Source organism: Panthera tigris, chromosome A1, assembly GCF_018350195.1.
Source record: "Panthera tigris isolate Pti1 chromosome A1, P.tigris_Pti1_mat1.1, whole genome shotgun sequence".
NCBI classification, from domain to species: domain Eukaryota; kingdom Metazoa; phylum Chordata; class Mammalia; order Carnivora; family Felidae; genus Panthera; species Panthera tigris.
In genome coordinates, this window is record NC_056660.1 from 88,485,444 (window position 1) to 88,510,842 (window position 25,399).

Sequence of the window (25,399 nt, forward strand, 5' to 3'; positions counted from 1 at the left end):
TGAGGGGACATGAATATATGTATGTTAGCAGATGATGACATGACCATGTGTTGTAGAATCTCCACTTTGTGTGCATTGGCTGGGAGTCTTTGAGGAAATTACTTAAGCTCTCATTGATTCAGTTGGTTCACTTGTAAAAGGAGAAGTGCCTTAGTGTTGTGGGAGGCCATGGGAATGTCCCCCATTTGAAACTTAACTCTTTGTGTAGGCTGGATCAACATATTGTGAACTTGTCTCTAGGCAGGCCCTCTGGCATGTTTATTTCTTAACAGATGCACAGTGTCTCTGAGGGGATGATGACTTGGCAGTCTTTAGTCAGGGACTAACCTGGATGCTGCAGGTCCCTGAGAGTACCACATGATGTCTGCTTGTTTCCCTCCTCTCTTGCTTTGCCATTTGAAATCCCACCATACTTGAAGAGGCTTAGGTGATTGATGTCTGGGAAGAGGATGCTGACTGTTCCCTCAGGTATGAGTTAAGTGCCAGACCTGGGCAAACCACTTTGAGGACCTCCTAGCTCAGGTATGTTAATTGCCTCTTTGTGGTCTGTGAACCTCTTAGACCTTAACCTAGAGGACCTTGGTGCAGAAAAGCTTAGCAGATGGAGGGGGGAATGGAAACAGGAGCTGGATATAGAGGTTAGCCTCAGGGGAGAGAATGTGGTTTGAGTTGGGAAATGAGGAGGTGGGTAGGAGGGAAGGTGCAGATATTTTTTAGGTTTAGTGGAAATAGTCTGGGGCAACTGTGGTGAGATATCTTTCTTTTTCTTTGTTTTGTTTTGATTTTTATTAAAGTAAGCCATGGGGGTGTTGGAAAGGGTCTGAACTTGAAGCAATGGCAAAGGCCAAAGTGAGCTGTTGTGGGAAAGGCCACTTGGAAGCTGTATACCTGTGCATCGCAGAGCATCCATGGTTGAGATTTAGAACAAGCATTTCTTTCTTGTGGGGGTGCGGCAGAGATGGGGGCATAGGATACCCAGGCTCTGTGATGACTGCACAGAGAAAAAATCTGACCCTTGATCTCAGCTCAGTTCTTGATATCGTGGTGAGTTCAAGCTCCACATTGCATTTCATGCTGGGTGTGGAGCCTACTTAAAAACAAAATGAAAGAAAACAAAACTTCAATGAGGTATCACGACACACCTGTCAGAATGTCTCAAATTAACAGCACAGGTAACAACAGATGTTGGTGAGGATGCAGAGAAATGGGAACACATTTACACTCTTGGTGGGAATGCAAACTGCTGCAGCCACTCTGGAATACAGTATGGAATTTCCTCAAAAAGTTAAAAATAGGATTACCCAATGATCTAGCAATTGCACTACTAGGTATTTACCCAAAGGATACAAACATATGGATTTGAAGGGATACATGTATCCCGATGCTTAAAGCAGCATTATCAATAATAGCCAAATTATAGAAAGAGCCCACATGTCCCTTGACTGATGAACAGACTCCTTATAGAGAACAAAGTGAGGGTTGCTGGAGGGGAGTTGAATGGGGGGATGGGTTAGATGGGTGATGGGCATTAAGGAGGGTACTTGTTTTGATGAGCATTGGGTGTTATATGTAAGTGATGAATCACTGAAGTGTACTCTTGCAACTAAGATTACACTATATGTTAACCAACTGGAATTTAAATAAAAACTTGAAACTAAAAATAAATCTACAAACAAATAGATAAGATGCTGGTGATGATGAGATAACTAGCAGTTACTAGTTTGCTTATTATGTGTGAAAAACTGGTTTTTAAAACTGACACTTTTAAGTTTTATCTTTATTCTCTTTTCTTTATTCCCTTTTGTTTCCAGCTTTACTAAGGTACACTTGCCAAATAAGTTTTATGTGTTTAACGTGTACAATGTAATATTTCGATATATGTATGCATTGTGAAAAGATTACTACCGTCAAGCTAACTAACGTGTCCGTCACCTCACATAATTATCCTTTCTGTATGTGTGGTGAGAACACTTCAGATCAACTCTCCCGGCAAATTTCACATTTACAATACAGTTTTATTAACTGTAGTCACCACGCTGTACAGTAGCTGTCCAGACCTTATTCATCCTGCCCTGAATACTTGTACCCTTTGAATAATATTTCCCCATTTTCTTATTCTCCCAATCTTGATGACTACTGTTCTACTCTCTGCTTTTATGAGTTTGACTTTTTTAGATTCCATATATAAATGGAATAATGTCATATTTTTTCATGTGTCTGGTTTATTTCAATTAGTATAATGTCCTCCATGTTCATTCATGTTGTGAAAATGGCTGAATCCCTTTCTTTTTAAAGGAGGGATAATGTTATTTATATTTTTTCCATATAACTTTGTAAATATACATTCATGCATTGACACTTTGGTTGTTTCCTTAGCTATTGTGAGTAATGCTGCAATGAACATGAGGGATCAGACAGCTTTCCAAAACAGTGATTTTATTTCTTTTGGATATATACCCAGAAGCGAGATCGCTGGATCACATAGTAGTTCTCTTTTTAAAGTTTTGAGGAAACTCCATGGCATTTTCCATAATGGGTGTAGCAATTTATATTCCCACCAACAGTGTACAGCAGTTCCCTTTTTTTTTTAAGTTTTTTTTTTGTTTGTTTTTGTTTTTTGAGAGAGAGTGAGAGAGACAGAGCATGAGCTGGGGAGGGTCAGAGAGACGGAGACACAGAATCCAAAGCAAGCTCCAGGCTCCAAGCTGTCAGCACACAGCCCGACATGGGACTCGAACCCACGGACCATGAGATCATGACCTGAGCTGAAGTCAGACGCCTAACCAACTGAACTACCCAGGCGCCCCACAGCTCCCTTTACTTCACATACTTGCCAACAGTTGTTGTCGCTTGTGTTTTGATAATAGCCATCCTAACAGGTGTAAGGTGACATCTTATTGTGGTTTTGATTTGCCTTTCCCTGAAGATTAGTGTTGGGCCTTTCCTCAGTTACCTGTTGGCCATTAGTGTGTCTTCTTTGGAAAAATATCTATTCAGGTACTTTGCCTATGTTTAAATTGGGTTACTTGCTCCTTTGCTATTGAATTGTACGATTTCCTTGTATATTTTACATATTAACCTCTTACCAGATAATATGGTTTGCAACTATTTTCTGCCATCCCATAGGTTGCCTTTTCATGTTATTGTTTCCTTTGCTGCGCAGAAGTTTGTTGTTGTTGTTGTTGTTGTTGTTGTTGTTTTTAGTTAGATATAGTCCCACTTGTTTACTTTCACTTTTGTTGCCTGTGCTCTTCTCTTGGTGTCATATTAAAAAATATCTTTGCCAAGACCAATAAAAAGGAGCCTTCCCCCTATATTTTCTTATAGGAATTTTGCAGTTTCAGGTCTTCCATTTAAGTCTGACCTTGGAATGATTTTTACCTGCTTGAATTTCTTGAGGCTTGTGTCTTGAACTAACATGAACCTATCTTGCAAAATGTTCCATATGCACTTGAGAATAATGTCTATTCTGCTGCTGGTGGGAAGTTCTATCTAGGCCTGTTAGGTCCATTTGGTCTATAGTGTTGTTCACTTCCGATGTTTCTTTATGGATACCTTATGTGTGATCTATACATTATGGAGTGGAGTCGCCTAGTATTATTGTATGCCATATATTTTTCTCCTTCAGATCTGTCAATGTTTGCTTTATACATTTACATGTTTTGATGTTGAGTGCTAGTATATTTATAACTGTTATACATTGAATTGACACTTTTATCATTATTTGATGACCTTCTTTCTATTTGAGATAGTAGAATATAGAAAGTATAGTTTAGTATAGAAAGTATAGTTTGTCTGATATAAGTGTGTATATATATATATATACCAGCCCTGCTCTCTTTTGGTTACCATTTGCATGAAATGTCTTTTTCCATCCCTTTACTTTGAGTCTATGTGTGCCTTCAAAGCTTAAGTGAATCTCTTGTATGAAGCATATAGTTGGGTCTTTTTTTTTTTTAATCTATTCAGCCATTCTGTGGTTTTTTTGTTTGTTTGTTTGTTTGTTTGGAGAATTTACTCCATTTACATTTAAAGTTGTTATTGATAGATAAGAACTTTCTCTTGCCATCTTGTTCGTTGTTTTCTAAATGTTTTTGTACTTCATTCCTTTCTTCCTTTCTTGTGGTCTTCCTTTGTGATTTTTTGTTTTTTTGGTTATGCTCTGAAAATCATTTCTCTTAGTCTTTTGTATATCTGGAGGCTTACATGAAATACCTTATAGTCTATTTTAAGTCATAAGTTTACCTGCAATTGCTATAAAATCTGTACACTTATACTTCCCATATACACATTTTGTGCTATTGATGTCACACTTGTTTTTACATTGTTTATCCATTAACACACTAGTGTAAGTATGGGTATTTTTACCATTTTTGTGTTTAACCTTTTATGCTACAGTTAAAACTTACTAGCATTATGATTTTGGAGTATTATGATTTTGGCGTATATTTACTTTTACCATACGTTTTATGTCTGGCATGTTTTTGTGTTACTAATTAGTATTCACTCATTACAACTTGAGACGCTCCCTTTAGTATTTCTTGCAAAACACGTCAGTGGTGGTAATCTCCTTTAGCTTCTGTTTGTTTGAGAAAGTCTTTATCTCACCTTCATTTCTGGAGGACGGCTTTGCTGGTTAATATATTCTTGATTGGCATTTCTTTTCTTTCAGCACTTTGAATATATTATCCCACTCTTTTCTGGCTTACACAGTTTCTGCTGAGAAACCTGCTTATAGTCTTATGGTGGTTCCTTTGTATGTGACAAGTCTTTTTTCTCTTGCTGACTTAAAATTGTCTCTTTGGCTTTGGATTTTGATAATTTAATTATAATGTGTCTTGATGTAATCTTTGGGTTGATCCTGTTGGGAAACTTTGAGCTTAAGGAGCCTGGATAGCTATATACCTCCCAAGATCTGGGAAATTTTCAACCATTATTTCTTTAAACAAACTTTCTACCCCTTCCTTTTTTACTTTTCTCCTTCTCAAGGTCCCATAATGCATATATTGATTCACTTGATAGAGTGCTATAAATCCTATAGGGTTTCTTCACTTTAATTCACTCTTTTTTCTTCTGATTGAAATATGTCAAATGACCGGTCTTTGAGTTCACAGATCCTTTCTTCTTGATAGAGTAGTGTGGAAGGTCTCTAATGAATTTTTTTCATTCATTAATTATGTTATTTTTCTCTCTCTAAAATTTTATTTATTCATTCATATTTGTTCCAAGATTTTATTTATTTATTTATTTATTTATTTATTTATTTATATTTCTGAGACAGAGAGAGACAGAGCATGAGTAGGGGAGGGGCAGAGAGAGAGGGAGACACAGAATCAGAAGCAGGCTCCGAGCCATCAGCACAGAGCCTGACGCGGGGCTCGAACTCACAAACCGTGAGATCATGACCTGAGCTGATGTCGGTAGCTCAACCGACTGAGCCACCCAGGCGCCCCCCAAGATTTTATTTAAAGCCTAGTTAGTTAACCTATACTGTAATATTGGTTTCAGGAGTAGAATTTAATAATTCATTACTTATATATAACACCCCATCCCAGTTTTATATAACAGTGCTCATCCCAACAAGTGTCCTCCTTAATGCCCATCACCAATTTAGCCTATCTCCCCATCCACCTCCTCTCCAGAAGTACTCAGTTTGTTGTCTGTAGTTAAGAGTCTCTTATGTTTTGCCTCCCTCCCTGTTTTTACCTTATGTTTCTTCCCTTTCCCTATGTTCTTCTGATTTGTTTCTTAAACTCCACATATGAGTGAAATCATATGGTATTTGTCTTTCTCTGACTTACTTCCCTTAGCATAATACACTCTAGTTCCATCTATATCATTGCAAATGGCAAGATTTCATTCTTTTTCATGGCTGAGTAATATTCCATTATATACATACACCACATATTCTTCTTTTTTTTTTTAATGTTTCTTTATTTGTGAGAGAGAGAAAGACACAATGCGAGTGGGTTAGGGGCAGAGAGAGAGGGAGACACAGAAGCAGAAGCAGGCTCCAGGCTCTGAGCTGTCAGCACAGAGCCCAACGCAGAGCTCGAACTCATGAGCTGTGAGATCATGACCTGAGCCGAAGTCGGACACTCAACTGACTGAGCCACCCAGGTGCCCCATACATCTTCTTTATCCATTCATCAGTCCATGGATATTTGGGCTCTTTCCATAATTTGGCTATTATTGATAGTGGTGCTATAAACTTTGGGGTGCATGCACCCCTTCAAATCAGTACTTTTGTATCTTTTGGGTAAATACCCAGTAGTGTAATTGTTGGGTTGTAGGATAGTTCTATCTTTAACTGTTTGAGTGAGAGCTCTATTCCTGTTCTCACAGAGGGCCCTCTTCACCCTGGGGTTTCACGTATCCTTTTCTGGGTGCTTGTGCTCGGGTGGGAGGTGGGGAGCTCCAGCTCACTGTTTCAGGGACATGAAACCTATTAGATCAAGGGCCCCATGCCCCTAACTTCATTTAACCTTATATCTTCTGTAAAGGCCTTTCTGCAAATATAGTCACACTGGACACTAGAGTTCAATGTATGAATTTTTAACAGGACACAGTCAGTCCATACACACTCCTCCAGCCCTGTGCCCCCATCAAAACTGCTTGCAGCACACAACTCTGTTCCCTGAGAACCTTCAAAGCACTGGATCCTCAGATTCCTCTCACCACAGATTTTCTCCTTCTCTCCCCCCAATTCAAATGCCTCAACACTGGCACGTGCACAGTCTTTCTTTCTCTTTTCCCTTTCATTCAGTTATGTTCTGGTAAGTGTATACACGTAATATGGAAATATTTTGAAAAATGACAAGCTCTCCTCAATTTCTGCAGCAGCAAGCACAGAGCTGAATGTATTGCTTCCTTCAGGAAGGGCAAGCCCTGTCAGTCACTCACGGTCTCTCTGAACCGGCCACACTGCTGATCTTAGGTAGAATTTTTGGGAAGTGTGGAGTTCTGGAAATGGTTAATGTCAGGGACATAAATGAGTTGGTGTCACCTGCTGACATGTTGGCACTCAAAAGCAGTAGACTGAGGTGTGGTAACATGCTTATTTACAGGAATGAGGAGATTGCATTGATTGACATGCTTTAGAAATGTGTTCACTGATGGGGGTGGCTATGGTAGAATAGAGCTTCCCACAAATGTCCACATTCTCACCCCATGAATTTGGGAATATGCTACTTTACACGGCAATAGAGACTTTGTAGATGTGATTAGATTAACGAACTTGATCTGAGATTAGCCTGGAAGGGCCAATGTAATCACAAGGGTCCATGTAAGTGAAAGAGGGAGAGTCAGTGTCAAGATAATGTGATGTGAGTGTAACTGATCAGACATGGCCGGCTTTGGAGATGGAACGGGCTCTGAGCTGACAATGTGGGCATCTTCTAGAAGCTGGAAGGGACAACAAACAGATTCTTCCATGGAGCCTCCAGAAAGAAACACAGCCCTGCTGCCATGTTGAATTTAGTGCAGTGAGACTCATTGTGGACTTTTCATGTTCAGATGGTAAGAATAAGTTGGTGTAGTTTGAAGAAACTAAGTTTGTGGTAATCTGTTACAATAGGAATAGGAGGCTCCCAGGGTGGTCATTGACGGATATAGATGATTGAAAAATGAACCAAGTCCCTGAGAACTTTCCCAGGCTTTGGACATTTCAGTGCAGTCTGTGTCATCCTGCCCCTGAATTCACAGCCACTCTTCCCTGTTGACTAATAGTGCTTGATAAAGGGGGAAATCTCCTGAGATCTAAGGTCATATCTCAGAACACGTGTGTCCAAAGCTCACCAGATCTTGAGTCACATCTTACAGGAAATTGGCAGCAGGAGGAACTCCCTGGTCTTTCCTGGTACCTGCAAGGCACACTGCCAGGGCTGGGACATTTTTGGATGGGGACTGCTGCGACATCCAGGGTTGTACAAAAGCCAACAGACACCATAAACAATTCACACGAAGGGCCTCGCTCATACTTTCTGCCGCTCCCAGCCTTTAGGTACACTAGAGCTAAATACGGACCAATGAAATAAGAACAAATGGGAGGCACCGGAGGCCCCTTTGTCAACTGAACTACAGGACAGAGAAACCTGAGGGCAGGAGGGGAAGGGAGAAACAACATGCACAGAAAGTGGCTTCTGTGATCACACAAAGAGGCTACCTGAGAGCTGTCCCAGACATTGGACATTTGAGCATAGACTGTGTCTATCTTGAGTCCGTAAAACGAAGCCACAGTCCCCTGTTCACAAGTATCCCGTGATCTACAGACAATTCTCTGGAGATATAAGGCCAAATCATGCGAAATCATACTGCACCTCACAGGAGATCTCGGGACAAATCTCACATGAACTCAGGAGGAGTGGGAACTCACTAACCTAGTCTGGTTTGGGCAGGACAGGGACATTCATGGATTGGGGACACCTAGGAACACCTGGGGTCCTACAAATGTCTTCAGACTCCAACATCAAAATGCCATAAAGTGTCTCTACTAGTACTCCCCATCCCTCCCAGCATTCTAGGAGCTGTGGAGGTAACAAGGACCACTGACCTAGGAAAGAATGGCTGTGAGAAAAAAAGCTAGGAAAAACAACAACAACAACAACAACAACAACATAAAAAGGAAAAAAAACAACAACAACAAGATAAAAGGGGCCAGCCAGATGCCTGAAGCCATATGCTCCCCATGAATTCTTTTGGCTTCTGTAATCTTGTTTGCCTCCTGCCTCCACCAACTATCCATGTAGCACCACTGATAAGGACCCTTCTATTTTTCTATTGTCTCTCAACTGCCTAGCATCACAGCCAGATAAGCAGGAGAATGCCAAGGTACAGGGATCAGCGTTTGGAGGTGACTCCACTGGGGCATCATGCGTGTACAATAAACAGTTTTTTTCCGATTCCCCGAGTTCTGTGGCTTGTCCCTTTCTGGGCACTGAGTATTTGCTGTAACAGCTGGACTTCATATTGTTCATGTTAAACTAGAGGTGATACAAACAGGAGATCAGGAGGTACAGAGAGAAAGAAAGTGCATAGGAGCCACCTCTTCTGAACACACAGGCAGCCTGCCATTGCACCTCCCAGGGTGCAGAAACTTCAGGGTATTCTGTGTCTCTCCTGCAACCAGAGAACACAGCCACCTTGTCCTTGTTGACAAGTCTCCTGTGATCTAGGGGCAGATCTCATGAGATCTATGGCCAAATTTGGCAAGATCTCTTCCAACCTCCTGGAACTTGGCAGGAGCAGGAACTAGGTAGCATAAACTCTTTTGTGCAGGATAAAATAGTAGAGTTGTGATATGCCTGGGTTGGGGACACCTTGGAAAACCTGTGGTCCCACAATAGACCCTGCCATGTCACCAGCACCAAGACACGAGGGGTCGTGTTCATATCCAGTCTGTCTCAGCATCCTAGATGTGGTGGGTGAAACACCTGGTCACAGAAACAGGGACTGATGGACCAGACTGGCCCGTTATTCCCAGTAAACTAGAGGCGCAAGACACAGGAGAGAAGGAGGAGTGGGGTGAAGCACAGTGCACAGAAATTGACTCCTGTGAACACAGAAAAAGTATCCCTGAGCGCTTTCCTAGACCATGGACACTTAGTGCAGTCTGTGTCTGTCCTGACTCAAAAAGATGCAGCCACCTCTGCTCTGTTGACAAATCTTACGAGATCTCCAGGCCAAATCTCACGAGATGTCAGGCCAAATATAGCCAGAAGGGGGCAGGCAGGAGAACTCCTTAGTGTAGTCACCTTTGTGCAGCTTAAATTGGCAGGGTTGGGACACTCCTGGTTTGTGGACTGCTACCAACACCCAGGGTCCCACAAACAACCCAAGGCCATCACCATAAGGATATGAGGTCCCTGGCTCATACTTTCCAACTTATCCAGCATTCTAAGAGCAGCGGGGGTAAGAACTACCACTAAAATATGGAAGACTTGGCCTGGTGGCCCTTTATTTCTGTGAAGCTAGAAGGGATTGAAACAGGAGGTGAGGAGGTGTGGGGGAAAGGAAAGTGCACAGGACCTGGCTCCTCTGAACACACAATAAGCCCTCATTGATTCTCCCAGGCTGTGGAACCTTCAGGGCAGCCTGTGTTTCTTCTAATCTCAAAGCAAATGGCCAGCTCTGTCCTGTTGATAGATGTCATGATATCTAGGGGCAAATCTCATGAGATCTTAGGTCAAATCTGTAGAGATCTTGAGCCAAATCTCACAGGAAGTTGTGGCAGCCAGAACTTCCTCGCCCAGCCCGGTTTGTGCAGGGGAATGAGGGAGGGTTGTAATATTCTTGGACTGGGGACACCTAGGAAAACATGGGGTCCCACAATAGCCCCCTCCATGTCACCCGCACCAAGACACAAGGGTGCGCCTTTGAACTTCCTCTGTTTCTCAGCATTCTCACTACCGAGAGATCATGACCTCAGCAGAAATAAAGAGTAGGATGGTTAAGCATAAATGTACTTAGATATATGTAATTCTTTCAATTTAACTGCGTAACTGGGCTGGAGTTTCAATATTTACACTATATTTACAGTCATGTGGTTTATAAGAGTTTTAGTACTTGAAAACAATCAATCTTTTTTTTTTTTAATATATGAAATTTACTGTCAAATTGGTTTCCATACAACACCCAGTGCTCATCCCAAAAGGTGCCCTCCTCAATACCCATCACCCACCCTGCCCTCCCTCCCACCCTGCCCTCCCTCCCACCCCCCATCAACCCTCAGTTTGTTCTCAGTTTTTAACAGTCTCTAATGCTTTGGCTCTCTCCCACTCTAACCTCTTTTTTTTTTTTTTTTCCTTCCCCTCCCCCATGGGTTTCTGTTATGTTTCTCAGGATCCACATAAGAGTGAAACCATATGGTATCTGTCTTTCTCTGTATGGCTTATTTCACTTAGCATCACACTCTCCAGTTCCATCCATGTTGCTACAAAAGGCCATATTTCATTTTTTCTCATTGCCACGTAGTATTCCATTGTGTATATAAACCACAATTTCTTTATCCATTCATCAGTTGATGGACATTTAGGCTCTTTCCATAATTTGGCTATTGTTGAGAGTGCCGCTATAAACATTGGGGTACAGGTGCCCCTATGCATCAGTACTCCTGTATCCCTTGGATAAATTCCTAGCAGTGCTATTGCTGGGTCATAGGGTAGGTCTATTTTTAATTTTCTGAGGAACCTCCATACTGTTTTCCAGAGCGGCTGCACCAATTTGCATTCCCACCAACAGTGCAAGAGGGTTCCCGTTTCTCCACATCCTCTCCAGCATCTATAGTCTCCTGATTTCTTCATTTTGGCCACTCTGACTGGCGTGAGGTGGTATCTGAGTGTGGTTTTGATTTGTATTTCCCTGATAAGGAGCGACGTTGAACATCTTTTCATGTGCCTGTTGGCCATCCGGATGTCTTCTTTAGAGAAGTGTCTATTCATGTTTTCTGCCCATTTCTTCACTGGGTTATTTGTTTTTCTGGTGTGGAGTTTGATGAGCTCTTTATAGATTTTGGATACTAGCCCTTTGTCCGATGTGTCATTTGCAAATATCTTTTCCCATTCCGTTGGTTGCCTTTTAGTTTTGTTGGTTGTTTCCTTTGCTGTGCAGAAGCTTTTTATCTTCATAAGGTCCCAGTAATTCACTTTTGCTTTTAATTCCCTTGCCTTTGGGGATGTGCCGAGTAAGAGATTGCTACGGCTGAGGTCAGAGAGGTCTTTTCCTGCTTTCTCCTCTAAGGTTTTGATGGTTTCCTGTCTCACATTCAGGTCCTTTATCCATTTTGAGTTTATTTTTGTGAATGGTGTGAGAAAGTGGTCTAGTTTCAACCTTCTGCATGTTGCTGTCCAGTTCTCCCAGCACCATTTGTTAAAGAGACTGTCTTTTTTCCATTGGATGTTCTTTCCTGCTTTGTCAAAGATGAGTTGGCCATACGTTTGTGGGTCTAGTTCTGGGGTTTCTATTCTATTCCATTGGTCTATGTGTCTGTTTTTATGCCAATACCATGCTGTCTTGATGATGACAGCTTTGTAGTAGAGGCTAAAGTCTGGGATTGTGATGCCTCCTGCTTTGGTCTTCTTCAAAATGACTTTGGCTATTCGGGGCCTTTTGTGGTTCCATATGAATTTTAGGATTGCTTGTTCTAGTTTCGAGAAGAATGCTGGTGCAATTTTGATTGGAATTGCATTGAATGTGTAGATAGCTTTGGGTAGTATTGACATTTTGACAATATTTATTCTTCCAATCCATGAGCAGGGAATGTCTTTCCATTTCTTTATATCTTCTTCAATTACCTGCATAAGCTTTCTATAGTTTTCAGCATACAGATCTTTTACATCTTTGGTTAGATTTATTCCTAGGTATTTTATGCTTCTTGGTGCAATTGTGAATGGGATCAGTTTCTTCATTTGTCTTTCTGTTGCTTCATTGTTAGTGTATAAGAATGCAACTGATTTCTGCACATTGATTTTGTATCCTGCAACTTTGCTGAATTCATGTATCAGTTCTAGCAGACTTTTGGTGGAGTCTATCGGATTTTCCATGTATAATATCATGTCATCTGCAAAAAGCGAAAGCTTGACTTCATCTTTGCCAATTTTGATGCCTTTGATTTCCTTTTGTTGTCTGATTGCTGATGCTAGAACTTCCAGCACTATATTAAACAGCAGCGGTGACAGTGGGCATCCCTGTCGTGTTCCTGATCTCAGGGAAAAAGCTCTCAGTTTTTCCCCGTTGAGGATGATGTTAGCTGTGGGCTTTTCATAAATGGCCTTTATGATCTTTAAGTATGTTCCTTCTATCCCGACTTTCTCAAGGGTTTTTATTAAGAAAGGGTGCTGGATTTTGTCAAAGGCCTTTTCTGCATCGATTGACAGGATCATATGGTTCTTCTCTTTTTTTTTGTTAATGTGATGTATCACGTTGATCGATTTGCGAATGTTGAACCAGCCCTGCATCCCAGGAATGAATCCCACTTGATCATGGTGAATAATTCTTTTTATATGCTGTTGAATTCGATTTGCTAGTATCTTATTAAGAATTTTTGCATCCATATTCATCAGAGATATTGGCCTGTAGTTCTCTTTTTTTACTGGGTCTCTGTCTGGTTTAGGAATCAAAGTAATACTGGCTTCATAGAATGAGTCTGGAAGTTTTCCTTCCCTTTCTATTTCTTGGAATAGCTTGAGAAGGATAGGTATTATCTCTGCTTTAAACGTCTGGAAGAACTCCCCTGGGAAGCCATCTGGTCCTGGACTCTTATTTGTTGGGAGATTTTTGATAACCGATTCAATTTCTTCGCTGGTTATGGGTCTGTTCAAGCTTTCTATTTCCTCCTGATTGAGTTTTGGAAGAGTGTGGGTGTTTAGAAATTTGTCCATTTCTTCCAGGTTGTCCAATTTGCTGGCATATAATTTTTCATAGTATTCCCTGATAATTGTTTGTATCTCTGAGGGATTGGTTGTAATCATTCCATTTTCATTCATGATTTTATCTATTTGGGTCATCTCCCTTTTCTTTTTGAGAAGCCTGGCTAGAGGTTTGTCAATTTTGTTTATTTTTTCAAAAAACCAACTCTTGGTTTCGTTGATCTGCTCTACAGTTTTTTTAGATTCTATATTGTTTATTTCTGCTCTGATCTTTATTATTTCTCTTCTTCTGCTGGGTGTAGGCTGCCTTTGCTGTTCTGCTTCTATTTCCTTTAGGTGTGCTGTTAGATTTTGTATTTGGGATTTTTCTTGTTTCTTGAGATAGGCCTGGATTGCAATGTATTTTCCTCTCAGGACTGCCTTCGCTGCATCCCAGAGCGTTTGGATTGTTGTATTTTCATTTTCGTTTGTTTCCATATATGTTTTAATTTCTTCTCTAATTGCCTGGTTGACCCACTCATTCGTTAGTAGGGTGTTCTTTAACCTCCATGCTTTTGGAGGTTTTCCAGACTTTTTCCTGTGGTTGATTTCAAGCTTCATAGCATTGTGGTCTGAAAGTATGCATGGTATAATTTCAATTCTTGTAAACTTATGAAGGGCTGTTTTGTGACCCAGTATATGATCTATCTTGGAGAATGTTCCATGTGCACTCGAGAAGAAAGTATATTCTGTTGCTTTGGGATGCAGAGTTCTAAATATATCTGTCAAGTCCATCTGATCCAATGTATCATTCAGGGCCCTTGTTTCTTTATTGACTGTGTGTCTAGATGATCTATCCATTTCTGTAAGTGGGGTGTTAAAGTCCCCTGCAATGACCACATTCTTATCAATAAGGTTGCTTATGTTTATGAGTAATTGTTTTATATATCTGGGGGCTCGGGTATTTGGCGCATAGACATTTATAATAGTTAGCTCTTCCTGGTGGATAGACCCTGTGATTATTATATAATGCCCTTCTTCATCTCTTGTTACAGCCTTTAATTTAAAGTCTAGTTTGTCTGATATAAGTATGGCTACTCCAGCTTTCTTTTGGCTTCCAGGAGCATGATAAATAGTTCTCCATCCCCTCACTCTCAATCTAAAGGTGTCCTCAGATCTAAAATGAGTCTCTTGTAGACAGCAAATAGATGGGTCTTGTTTTTTTATCCATTCTGATACCCTATGTCTTTTAGTTGGCGCATTTAATCCATTTACATTCAGTGTTATTATAGAAAGATATGGGTTTAGAGTCATTGTGATGTCTGTATGTTTTATGTTTGTAGTGATGTCTCTGGTACTTTGTCTCACAGGATCCCCCTTAGGATCTCTTGTAGGGCTGGTTTCGTGGTGACAAATTCCTTCAGTTTTTGTTTGTTTGGGAAGACCTTTATCTCTCCTTCTATTCTAAATGACAGACTTGCTGGATAAAGGATTCTCGGCTGCATATTTTTTCTGTTTAGCACACTGTAGATATCGTGCCAAGCCTTTCTGGCCTGCCAAGTTTCAAAGGAGAGATCAGTCACGAGTCTTATAGGTCTCCCTTTATATGTGAGGGCACGTTTATCCCTTGCTGCTTTCAGAATTTTCTCTTTATCCTTGTATTTTGCCAGTTTCACTATGATATGTCGTGCAGAAGATCGATTCAAGTTACGTCTGAAGGGAGTTCTCTGTGCCTCTTGGATTTCAATGCCTTTTTCCTTCCCCAGTTCAGGGAAGTTCTCAGCTATAATTTGTTCAAGTACCCCTTCAGCACCCTTCCCTCTCTCTTCCTCCTCTGGGATACCAATTATGCGTATATTATTTTTTTTTAGTGTATCACTTAGTTCTCTAATTTTCCCCTCATACTCCTGGATTTTTTTATCTCTCTTTCTTTCAGCTTCCTCTTTCTCCATAACTTTATCTTCTAGTTCACCTATTCTCTCCTCTGCCTCTTCAAGCCGAGCCATCGTGGATTCCATTTTGTTTTGCAATTCGTTTAAAGCGTTTTTCAACTCCTCGTGACTGTTCCTTAGTCCCTTGATCTTTGTGGCAAGAGATTCTCTGCTGTCCTGTATACTGTTTTCAAGCCAGCGATTAATTTTATGACTATTATTCTAAATTCACTTTCTGTTATATTATTTAAATCCTTTTTGATCAGTTCATTAGCTGTTGTTATTTCCTGGAGATTCTTCTGAGGGGAATTCTTCCGTTTGGTCATTTTGGAGAGTCCCTGGCATGGTGAGGACCTGCAGTGCACTTCCCCTGTGCTGTGGTGTATAACTGGAGTTAGTGGGCGGGGCCGCAGTCCGACCCGATGTCTGCCCCCAGCCCACTGCTGGGGCCACAGTCAGACTGGTGTGTGCCTTCTCTTCCCCTCTCCTAGGGGCGGGATTCACTGTGGGGTGGCGTGTCCCGTCTGGGCTACTTGCACACTGCCAGGCTTGTGTTGCTGGGGATCTGGCGTATTAGCTGGGATGGGTAGGCAAGGTGCACGGGGGCTGGAGGGGCAGGTTTAGCTCGCTTCTCCTTAGGTGGTCCACTTCAGGAGGGGCCCTGTGGCAGCGGGAGGGAGTCAGATCCGCTGCCGGAGGTTTGGCTCCGCAGAAGCACAGAGTTGGGTGTTTGCGCGGAGCGAGCAAGTTCCCTGGCAGGAACTGGTTCCCTTTGGGATTTTGGCTGGGGGATGGGCGGGGGAGATGGCGCTGGCGCCTTTGTTCCCCGCCAAGCTGAGCTCTGCCGTCCGGGGGCTCAGCAGCTCTCCCTCCCTTTGTCCTCCAGCCTTCCCGCTTTCCGAGCAGAGCTGTTAACTTATGACCTCCCAGACGCTAAGTCGCGCTTGCTGTCGGAACACAGTCTGTCCGGCCCCTCCGCTTTTGCCAGCCCGACTCGGGGGCTCTGCTTGGCCGGCGAGCCGCCCCTCCGCCCCGGCTCCCTCCCGCCAGTCCGTGGAGCGCGCACCGCCTCGCCGCCCTTCCTACCCTCTTCCGTGGGCCTCTGGTCTGCGCTTGACTCCGGAGACTCCCTTCTGCTAATCCTCTGGCGGTTTTCTGGGTTCTTTAGGCAGGTGTAGGTGGAATCTAAGTGATCGGCAGGACGCGCTGTGAGCCCCGCGTCCTCCTACGCCGCCATCTTCCGGAACCTCCCGAAAACAATCAATCTTAAGAGGCACTTAATTGATTTCTCAACCACCAGTCGTTTAATTCATACTGTCATGTATCTTGATGTAATTTAAAAATTTTTTTTAATGTTTATTTATTTTTGAGACAGAAGGACTCACAGCGTGAGTCGGGGAGGGGCAGAGAGAAAGGGAGACACAGAATCTGAAACAGGCTCCAGGCTCTGAGCTGTCAGCACAGAGCCCAATGAGGGGCTCAAACCTACGAACCATGAGATCATGATCTGAGACAAAGTCAGTCGCTGAACCCACTGAGCCACCAGGCGCCCTGATACTGTCATATATCTTAATACTATATGTCTGTAAGCTCACTAATTATGATTTTTAACTTATTGTTTTACTAATTCTTCTATTTAAAAGTCAATGATCATTCACTTCTTAAAATACTCATATATATTCATAAAACCTCATATTCATTAATATGTATAAATCACACACAAACACACACATAGTACTCTTCTTATTTCCTTCATACAATGTGTACCGGAGGGAGAAACTTTTCCTTCAGCTCAGGAATTACCTTTTGTATATTTTGTTGTGCATATCTAGGGATGCATTTTCTATGTTTTGTGGGACATCGTTTCTCACAGATTACTTAAAAACCCTTGCCTTTAAAACAAGGAATGAGTGTAAAGGTGGATATTTTAGGCACTCTAGACCTGGCTGATAGCACGCTCCCATGTGCAATTCCTTGTTCTCTTTCCCCTTTATCACCCCTGTCCTGTTGGTTGTGGAAGTACCTGATATCCTTGGGAGGGAAAAGGGACAAAATGGAGGAACGCTGGGTTCCTGAATGTCCACATGAAGATTTTTAGTCTCCAATCTAAACACGCACCCAACATTGTCATGTGAGGAAATCTATGGGGACATGCTTTTGAAATTTGGGGCGTTCTCTGGTAATTCAGCATAACCTAATATACCTACAAAATGTTTACCTGCAGATAACTTAGAATTCAGTCTAGTTCCATTAACATTGACTGTTTCAGTCAGTAGGGCATGAGATTCTTGATCTTGGAGTGTGATTTCACGCCCCAAGTTAAGAGTATAGTTGACTGAAAAAATACAAAATAAAATAAGTATTGAAAAATGACCCAAGTAAATTAGGTTATAATGACTGAGATGCTAAATGGTGGGATGGATCCCCTTACCTCTTCATTCAGCCACTGGGAATGAACATCTGAGCATTCAGATAGTGGCAGTGATGGTAAGGCAGCCAGGTCTTCCCTCTAGGAGCTCAAGGTCTAGACAGGAAGGTGGAAAGACCATGAAACAAAAATGGGAATGACATGAGCAATGACTCCATAGAAAAAATCGAGGTGCTACAACTGGGTCCTGAGTTCCACCAGGTTAGGTTCTGACAAGGCTGTGCTGAGGAAACATTAATATTTCCTGCAGCAGTGCAAGAATGAGTCAGCCCTGCACAAATCCGAGTATATGTAGCTTGGCAAAAGGCACAGTGGTGCAGACACTCGGAGGCAGAGGTTGGTGTTGTCATAGTGGACATTTGAAAGGAGACCAGGGAGCCTGGAAAGAGCTGGGGAGGACAGCAGAGAGGGAGGGTGAGGAGGGCCAGGGCCTGGGGCAGGATGACATTTTCACTACTCTGCTCTAGTGCTGTGTGACAATATTCCCTCACCCTTAGTGGCTTCCCCATAAACTTAACATCTCACAGGCCCAGGGGGCCAGGAATTCAGCAGTGCTCAGCTGAGGGCCTTGACAGAGCCTCTCAGGAGGTTGGGGATGTTGTCATCACTGAAACAGAACCTGCTTCACTCAACCCCTGAGCTCACTTCAGGGTGGTGGCAGCATTCAGTCCACATCGAATGCCTTAGTTCTTCCCTGTTGTCTCTCAGGGCTAGGCTGGGTGTACCTGTCTGTGTCATTACTCAACACGGGGGTGGTTCCCCAGTGTGAGGATCTGAGAGACAACACAGAGAGTGACAGTGAGCATGTGGCTGGGCCATGGACACTTTATCAACAAAATTTGGTTGGCTTGGGGTCATATTCCCATCTTCTTTGGAACAGAAATCAAACACTAAGTCCATATCACACTCCAGGAAAGAGATTACACAAGTATGTGTTTACAGGATGTGGGGATCCCAGGGAGCCCCTGGGAGGGGAGGAGAAAGTGAAGACCCTCGCCGGGTCAGTGCCTTGCCCAGAATCACAGACTGGTAAAAAGTCAGAACCAGGCATGAACCCAACTCCATATCCTCAAAATGGGGTCCTTGACTTGACCCAGGTTTTCTGAGGGGGCTTGGGAAAAGGTTGTGTTACTGTATCTCTGTGCAGACATGGAGGTGGCGTGGGGGTGAGGTTGAAGAGGAGCATAGCAGAAGACATTCCAGCATGGTCTTCCCTGAGGAGGACCCAAGGCTAGGGCAACCCACTGAGTGCCACCCTGTTCCCATTGTACCCAGTGGAAAGGGAGGGAATGGCTCGTGGCACACTACTGACAAAGTCTACATAAAAGAGAGTTCTGACCTACTAGGCCACAACTCCAATCCCTTCTGTAACGATTGCTTTAGAAATTAGAGAACCTAAGCTCTTAAGAAATTTTTGGCCATCCTTCCCTAGGTGGGGATGTTATCTTCTGGGACTCCAGAAAATGAGCACTGGTAAACACACATACACACACACACTTGAATGCACACACGTATGCGCACACGTACGCCCACTTGGGATCAGAGGAGCAACAGAAACAAAGGAGGTGAGAAGTTGAAGTAAATGTGGTTGGATAAATTTCCATCAGGTGACACCATTCTTCCAATTTCACAGGTATCATCCCACATATGCCTGAGGACATCCTGAGGAAGTACATGCTAGAATTATCTCCACTGGGCAGAAAAGACATGGACCATCCCTGAGAAGCACAATCACGAATCTGGGACCAGAAAGAGGTAAGAATGAAGAGTTATGTCTCAACCCAGATATGTCTTACAGCTGGGACCCTGGCTGCCCCCAGACCTTCCCAGGGGGCTGTGGAGAGGGGTGCATTGGTGTAACTGTGGACCGATGTGACATTTCATGGATAATGGGGGTGAGCAGTCAGCAAATAGAGGACGATTTGCATAGGTGTTATCCCAGGAGCGGACTCAGGAGGTGGATCGTAGTCAGTGACATCACTTTGCTCACAATAGGTCTCAGGAGAGCTTGGAACTCCTGTAACCTGGCACCCATGTTCTAGTTAGGTCCCATACCAGGCTCACTTGTCTACAGACACAGAGAGTTTGGGATATTCTCTTGTTGTTTTCCCAGTTACCAGGGCTCTGGATACCAGAAACCCCAGTGTAGTGTACAGGATTATTCGGATGTTGGAGGGGTTTCCTTCACCCATGCTGGTGATGCCTCAGGATGTTTTCCAGGAGGTCACATAAGATAATACAGAGCAGCCTAGAGCAGGCCAGGTCAGGTCAGGTCAGGTCACAGCTCTGAGCCATCCCTGGGCACCCCCATCCCCCCGTATTCAGTTTCAAGGAAAGGGGGACACGTGAGGTGCTCCTGTCCTGGACTGGAGGAGGTTGGATGGCAGTGGACGACCTGGTGGACCCATCATGGCCATGCAGATGTCATGCTGGGAAGGAGGCAAAAGGGATCTCTGAGGTCCCTCTAACCTATAACAGGGTTAGTCCAAGGCTCTCAAACCATGTTGCTTCTCCTCCTTGGGGGTGGGGGGGTGTGCACACTGTGGTGTCATATATTTAGACTGAAGTCACATGGGTCTGAGGACAAGCAGAAGCAAGCAGACAGGGCTTTGAGGCCCCTGACTGCCTGCTGGGCACTGTCTTTACAGAGGTGCACTGCAGAGATGGGGCAGGAGCTGAATGATGAGAACCCCTGCTCTACTTCCCTGAAGGACAGGAGGAAGCCCCGTGCCATCAGCAGGATGCTGCACTGGCTCAGGGTGAGTGAAGGTACCAGGGAAACCCAACACCCAAGGCCCAGAGGCATTGAAAAGAATCCCAGGGCACAGAAAACACACTGATACTCCCCTGGTATCTCTCATAGACTCCTGATCCCAGATGAATCTGGAGCCCCATCTGATCCCCAAACATGCCCTCATGACCCAGCCCCTGCCATGGCCAGATGCAACGTCACTCACTCTCCACTTATTTGTAAGAATATCAGAAAAGAGATGTGAAACCATTTCACGTCCCATTCTGTCTAGAATATATTGCCATTGTTGTATATGTTTCCTCAAGGACTATTCCCAGGTGTCCCTTTTCACCTGACCATCCTTGCACACCTTCTTCATGTCTCACATATGTTCATGATGAACAGGGAGATATTTACCCAAAGGACATGGGGCTCATTGTATTATGTCTATTACTCTGCACTTTGGTTGCCAAGGAACATGCCCCTGGGGCCCCTCCAGATCATTCTGGAAATGAGACCACTTACCTCACCCATTCAGCCCTTCACAAATGTGGGACTGTGACATGATTCCCTTCTGTTACCATGTCGCAGTGCTGCACTGAACATCCTACATGTCCTATTACCCTGATGTAACCTCTGCCAGGAAATGTCCCTGTCTTCTGATCCCTAGAACGGACCGTGGTGTTAGAAATCGCAGGGAAAATGCTGTTAATGCAGGGAGGTGCTGTCCATACTCATCTAACAATCTGACCTCAGATCCTAACGTGTTCAGTCATTCCCCACCTCAAATTCTCATGTGAATGCCAAGATCCTTTTTCCTACTGTGGGCACCAGGTCTCATTCTTTCGACAAGTCGCTGAGGGCTTGGGGTTTGGTCTGCATTCTGGACCCCAACCCTTCTGATGTCCATGGTGCTGTGTCTGACTTTGTGTCCCTCCTCTGTTCTACCTCAGGATAAAAAGGCCACACCCGTGAACAAGAATGAGAACTGTGTGGAGTCGACCATCGATGCAGGCCTGCTGAAGCAGCAAGTGGAGCACCTGGTGCCCGCCTTCCTGGGGAGAGACTCCACCTACTTCTTCACATTCTTGGGCATATACGAGCTTTTGCTACCACCCAACAGGTCCTGGAACTATTGTTTATGAGGTGAGCACCCTGACCTTCACAGCCTAGTGTAATTCAGCCCCTTAAAGCTTTGAGTCTAAGGAAAGTCACCAAACCTCCCTGAGTGTCACTTTGTTCTTCTGATCAGAGTAGAATAACTACAGGTACTCAGTGGGGGCCCTGCATAGAAAGTGACCCTGGCCCTGTGGAAAGATCTGCTAGCAGGGCTGTGTCTGTGCTGGGTCATCTTTGTCCTCTTCCCCATGATCAAGTTTCTGCCTCATCCCCCACTGTCACCAGGTGTTGAGTTGGGCTCTTTTCCCATTTGAAAAGGAGATTTGAGGCTCTGTGTGTCTGAGTCCTGGGTCAAACCAGTCAAGGATGCCCAGGATGAGCAGGAGGCCCAGACCCACACCAATATGTGTGATGGAGCTGATTGGGGGCCTATCATTCATCAAACATACAGAAAGCCCCACTACATGCAGGCACTTCTGTAGGAGCGACTAGGATCCAATGCACAGAGCATACAGCACCCTCCCCTCCAGAGCTCAATTCTAGTCAGCAGTCAGTGACTCTGGATATGACAAGAGGTAGTATCCACAAGACAGCTGATATGATGCCCTTCTGGCCTCCTCCAGATATGGCTGCTTCCTTCCTGACACTGAGGAGGATGGTGGACCCCGGGAGGAGGAGAAAATGTGAGTAGGCTGAGCTCATGCTGGAGGGCCTTCCTTCTCCAAGACAGCAGTGCTGAGACTGTGTGTGGGAGGGGCTGCAGGACCCAGCATCCCACACATCTGAGAGTCCTGTGAGAGGGCAGAGTTCTGAGGGCTTCTCCCTGGAAGCAAGGAAAGGGGTCTTGTCCTGTCTGGTAGAGGATGAGCTGTGGGCACAGTGAAACAGCAGAGGGCATCCAAGGACAGATTCTGCCCCTTAGAGAGTCCAACCCCATCCCCTCCCACTCACAGGCTTGCCTCTACCCCCATCAGGGGACCCAGAATAAAGGTTTTGGGGAGCATCACGCTCACCACCTTGTGGAACATCAACAGTGTGTGCTTAGCAAGAGTTCAGGAGACACAGTGAGGGCTCAAGGACTACATATCACCCAACTTATGGGAGACCAGTGTCAGTGGGAGGACACCCACATGTGCACTTAGTGAATGAAGCAGCATAGAGACACAGGTCGTCATGTTTAAGGTATGAGGAGGGTCCCAGCAAGCCCAGGCAAGAGACAGAGTCCCTTTGTCCCGAATTTGTTCAGATTTTCATGTAGCACTAGTGTATGCAGTGAAGGCACTGACTCATCCTGACACCACCCCTCCACTCACGCACAGAATTGAATTCTAGTGAGAGGTAGGCAGGAGGACACACCAAAGAGTATGTCTGGCTTCCTCAAGAAGGACAGAGACGACCACATCATTGGTTAAGGGGTTCCCGTCAAATAGAATTTTGACAGTTCCTCTTCAGTGACCAGGACTCTCTCAGGCGGGACTGCCAAATCACAGGTGGACAAGGTATAGAACTACCCTCTGTACATCCAGGAGCAGGAGGAATAGAGGCCAGGTCCCACAGGCCTGTCCTGAGACATCAGTGCGGGAGGAACACCCCATGTTGATTGTTCTGGCTACTTTTGTATCCCCAGGGCCATTTCCTCCATCCTGGGCACCTAGCTGGACCACTACCCCGAAGACTTTTTCCAGCCCCCATATTTCATCAGCCAGAAGATGCTGCAGGCATATGTAGGGACCCACATGCCCGGCTCCGAGCTGCAGCACCACACCCGCCTTCTCTACTCAACGTGGAGAAACTGTGAGACCAATGAATCAGAGTCTCTGGGTGAGGAGGACTCTGGGTGGGAGATGTGGGCATGTGGATGGGACAGGGTTTGCCACACAGAGCACGTTTCCTGAGACTGCGAGTGGGCTAGGAGTTGTGAGTAGTCTCAGATCACTGTTCCATTAACCTGCCATCTGGGAGACTTCCTCCTGGTGGGTTCTTTGACTCAGATGACAATGTCTGCGGGAGAGGTTTCCTTTATTTGGAAGGGTCATGGAATGGCAATCACGGTGATGACACTTTGTATTCTTGAAGCTATGGTACCAGCTCCAGAGCAAGATCCAGATGTCCCTCAGGAGCTAGCCCCCACTATCTCTGTGGTGCCCACTGGAACTTCGCAGCCCAGGCTGCCTGAAGCCACCACTCATTCTGGAGCTCAGCAGTTAGAGGAAGCGGTGACCCTCCCTTCAGCGTCCCCACCAGTGGAAGTGGTAGTCCTAGCTCTGATTCACTGTCAGGAGCTGGAAGAGCCACCTGCCCCTTTGGTGGACCCACAACCTGAGCAGCCTCCAGCCCCAGCTGGCGGAGTCATGGACGGGCTGGAGCAACCACCTGCTGCAGCTGGGCAACCAGCCTCAGCTCCCGAGCAGCGCCTCATGTTGGCTGCAGCCCCAAAAGATGAATTCCCTGACCCTGTCATTGCGTTGTTGGTAATTTTTGTTGTTTGTATGGAGGTATTTACTGTCCTTATGTATTGTTTTATAAATAAAACATAAATTAACTTCAAAAAGATTTACTCTGATCCTTTTTTTTAAATTTTTTTTAACGTTTATTTATTTTTGAGACAGAGAGAGACAGAGCATGAACAGAGGAGGGTCAGAGAGAGAGGGAAACACAGAATCCGAAACAGGCTCCAGGCTCTGAGCTGTCAGCACAGAGTCCGACGTGGGGCTCGAACTCACGGACCGTGAGATCATGACCTGAGCCGAAGTCGGATGCTTAACTGACTGAGCTACCCAGGCACCCCCTACTCTGATCCTTTTAAATTACAACTTCAAGTGTCATCACATACATTCACTGGATTTTACACCCATGACCACTATGTACTTCTAGAACATTTCCATCACAGAGACATGTGTACTACTAATCACCATGGTTCATTCCCTCTCCCCAGTCTCTGCAACCACCGATCTCGGTTTCTGCTGCTTTAGCTCCTCTAAAATTATCAGGTATGCAAACACACAACATGGCCTGTTGTGTCTGGCTACAACATAAGGGTGATTAATACTTGGTTAAAATTTCATTGAAACTAATATTTTTATGACAGAGGAATATTCCCCAAAGAACAAAGATTATGTGAAGCGCCTATTTGAAATATCTTCATTATCTGGCATGGGGACCCTTTGAGGTTTGACACAAGAGCAGAAGCCAGAAGAGAAATGTCTGGACCAGAGCAATACCTTGAAAATCTTTCATTTTCCTGGACAGGCCATGTTGATATTGGTCTAATGTGAATATTATAAAAATACCTAAATGAAATATTCAATATTCCATGTATGCTAATCTATTAAGCAATAAAGTATAAAGTTCTTAAAGGTTTTCTACAGGTGACATTTATTTAGTAAAATAAATATTTAAATAATGAGAACAGGCACCAAGGTGGCTCAATCGGTTGAGTTTCCGAGTCAAATTTGGCTAAGGTCATGATCTCATGGTTCTTGAGATCAAGTCCCAAGTCAGGCTCTGCAATGACAGCTTGAAGCCCTGGTCAGGATTCTCCTTCTCGCTCTTTCCAAATAAATAGATATGAAAAAATAAATAAATACGGAGAAAAAATTTATATTCTTCGAAGAAATAATTACCCATAAGACATGGTGTCATCTTCCCAGTCCTTTTGCTTTGAGTGCAGCAGGTGTCTGTGTTTGAGTCTACGAGTGGTGTGACAGGTTGGGTGTGGAAGGATCCTGGACTATGGTCTTGTAGTACGTGATGTCCCCACAGTGGACAGGTACAGTCCTGTCCCATTCTGCATTCTCAGTGGCCACACATCATCATTTACTCTGCGTCTCCAGAAACTGAATGACTG

General features: G+C 44.2%; 1 protein-coding gene and 1 long non-coding RNA gene across 4 annotated transcripts; one reads left to right on the forward strand and one right to left on the reverse strand.

Moving 5' to 3' along the window:
• Window positions 1-1,051: 1,051 nt before the first annotated feature.
• LOC122237337 lies at window positions 1,052-21,338 on the reverse strand. 2 transcript variants are annotated; one of them, XR_006215759.1, is made up of 3 exons: window positions 21,217-21,338; window positions 17,706-17,798; window positions 1,052-1,090 (listed from the first exon to the last, which is right to left on the reverse strand). It is a non-coding gene; the product is annotated as an uncharacterized LOC122237337 (long non-coding RNA). The 2 variants fall into 2 exon arrangements; XR_006215758.1 differs by lacking the exon at window positions 21,217-21,338 and adding an exon at window positions 20,786-20,839.
• On the forward strand, window positions 19,363-24,041 carry LOC122237332 (ral guanine nucleotide dissociation stimulator-like). 2 transcript variants are annotated; one of them, XR_006215753.1, is made up of 5 exons: window positions 19,363-19,457; window positions 20,351-20,461; window positions 21,387-21,579; window positions 22,176-22,235; window positions 23,180-24,041. XR_006215753.1 is itself a non-coding variant. In XM_042981485.1 (4 exons), exons 1-3 carry the CDS (start codon window positions 20,083-20,085, stop codon window positions 21,576-21,578), a joined length of 402 nt encoding a protein of 133 aa, XP_042837419.1. In that variant the 5' UTR covers window positions 19,718-20,082; the 3' UTR covers window position 21,579; window positions 23,180-24,041. The 2 variants fall into 2 exon arrangements, 1 of the variants encoding a protein (XP_042837419.1); XM_042981485.1 differs by lacking the exons at window positions 19,363-19,457; window positions 22,176-22,235 and adding an exon at window positions 19,718-20,181.
• The last annotated feature ends 1,358 nt before the right edge of the window (window positions 24,042-25,399 follow it).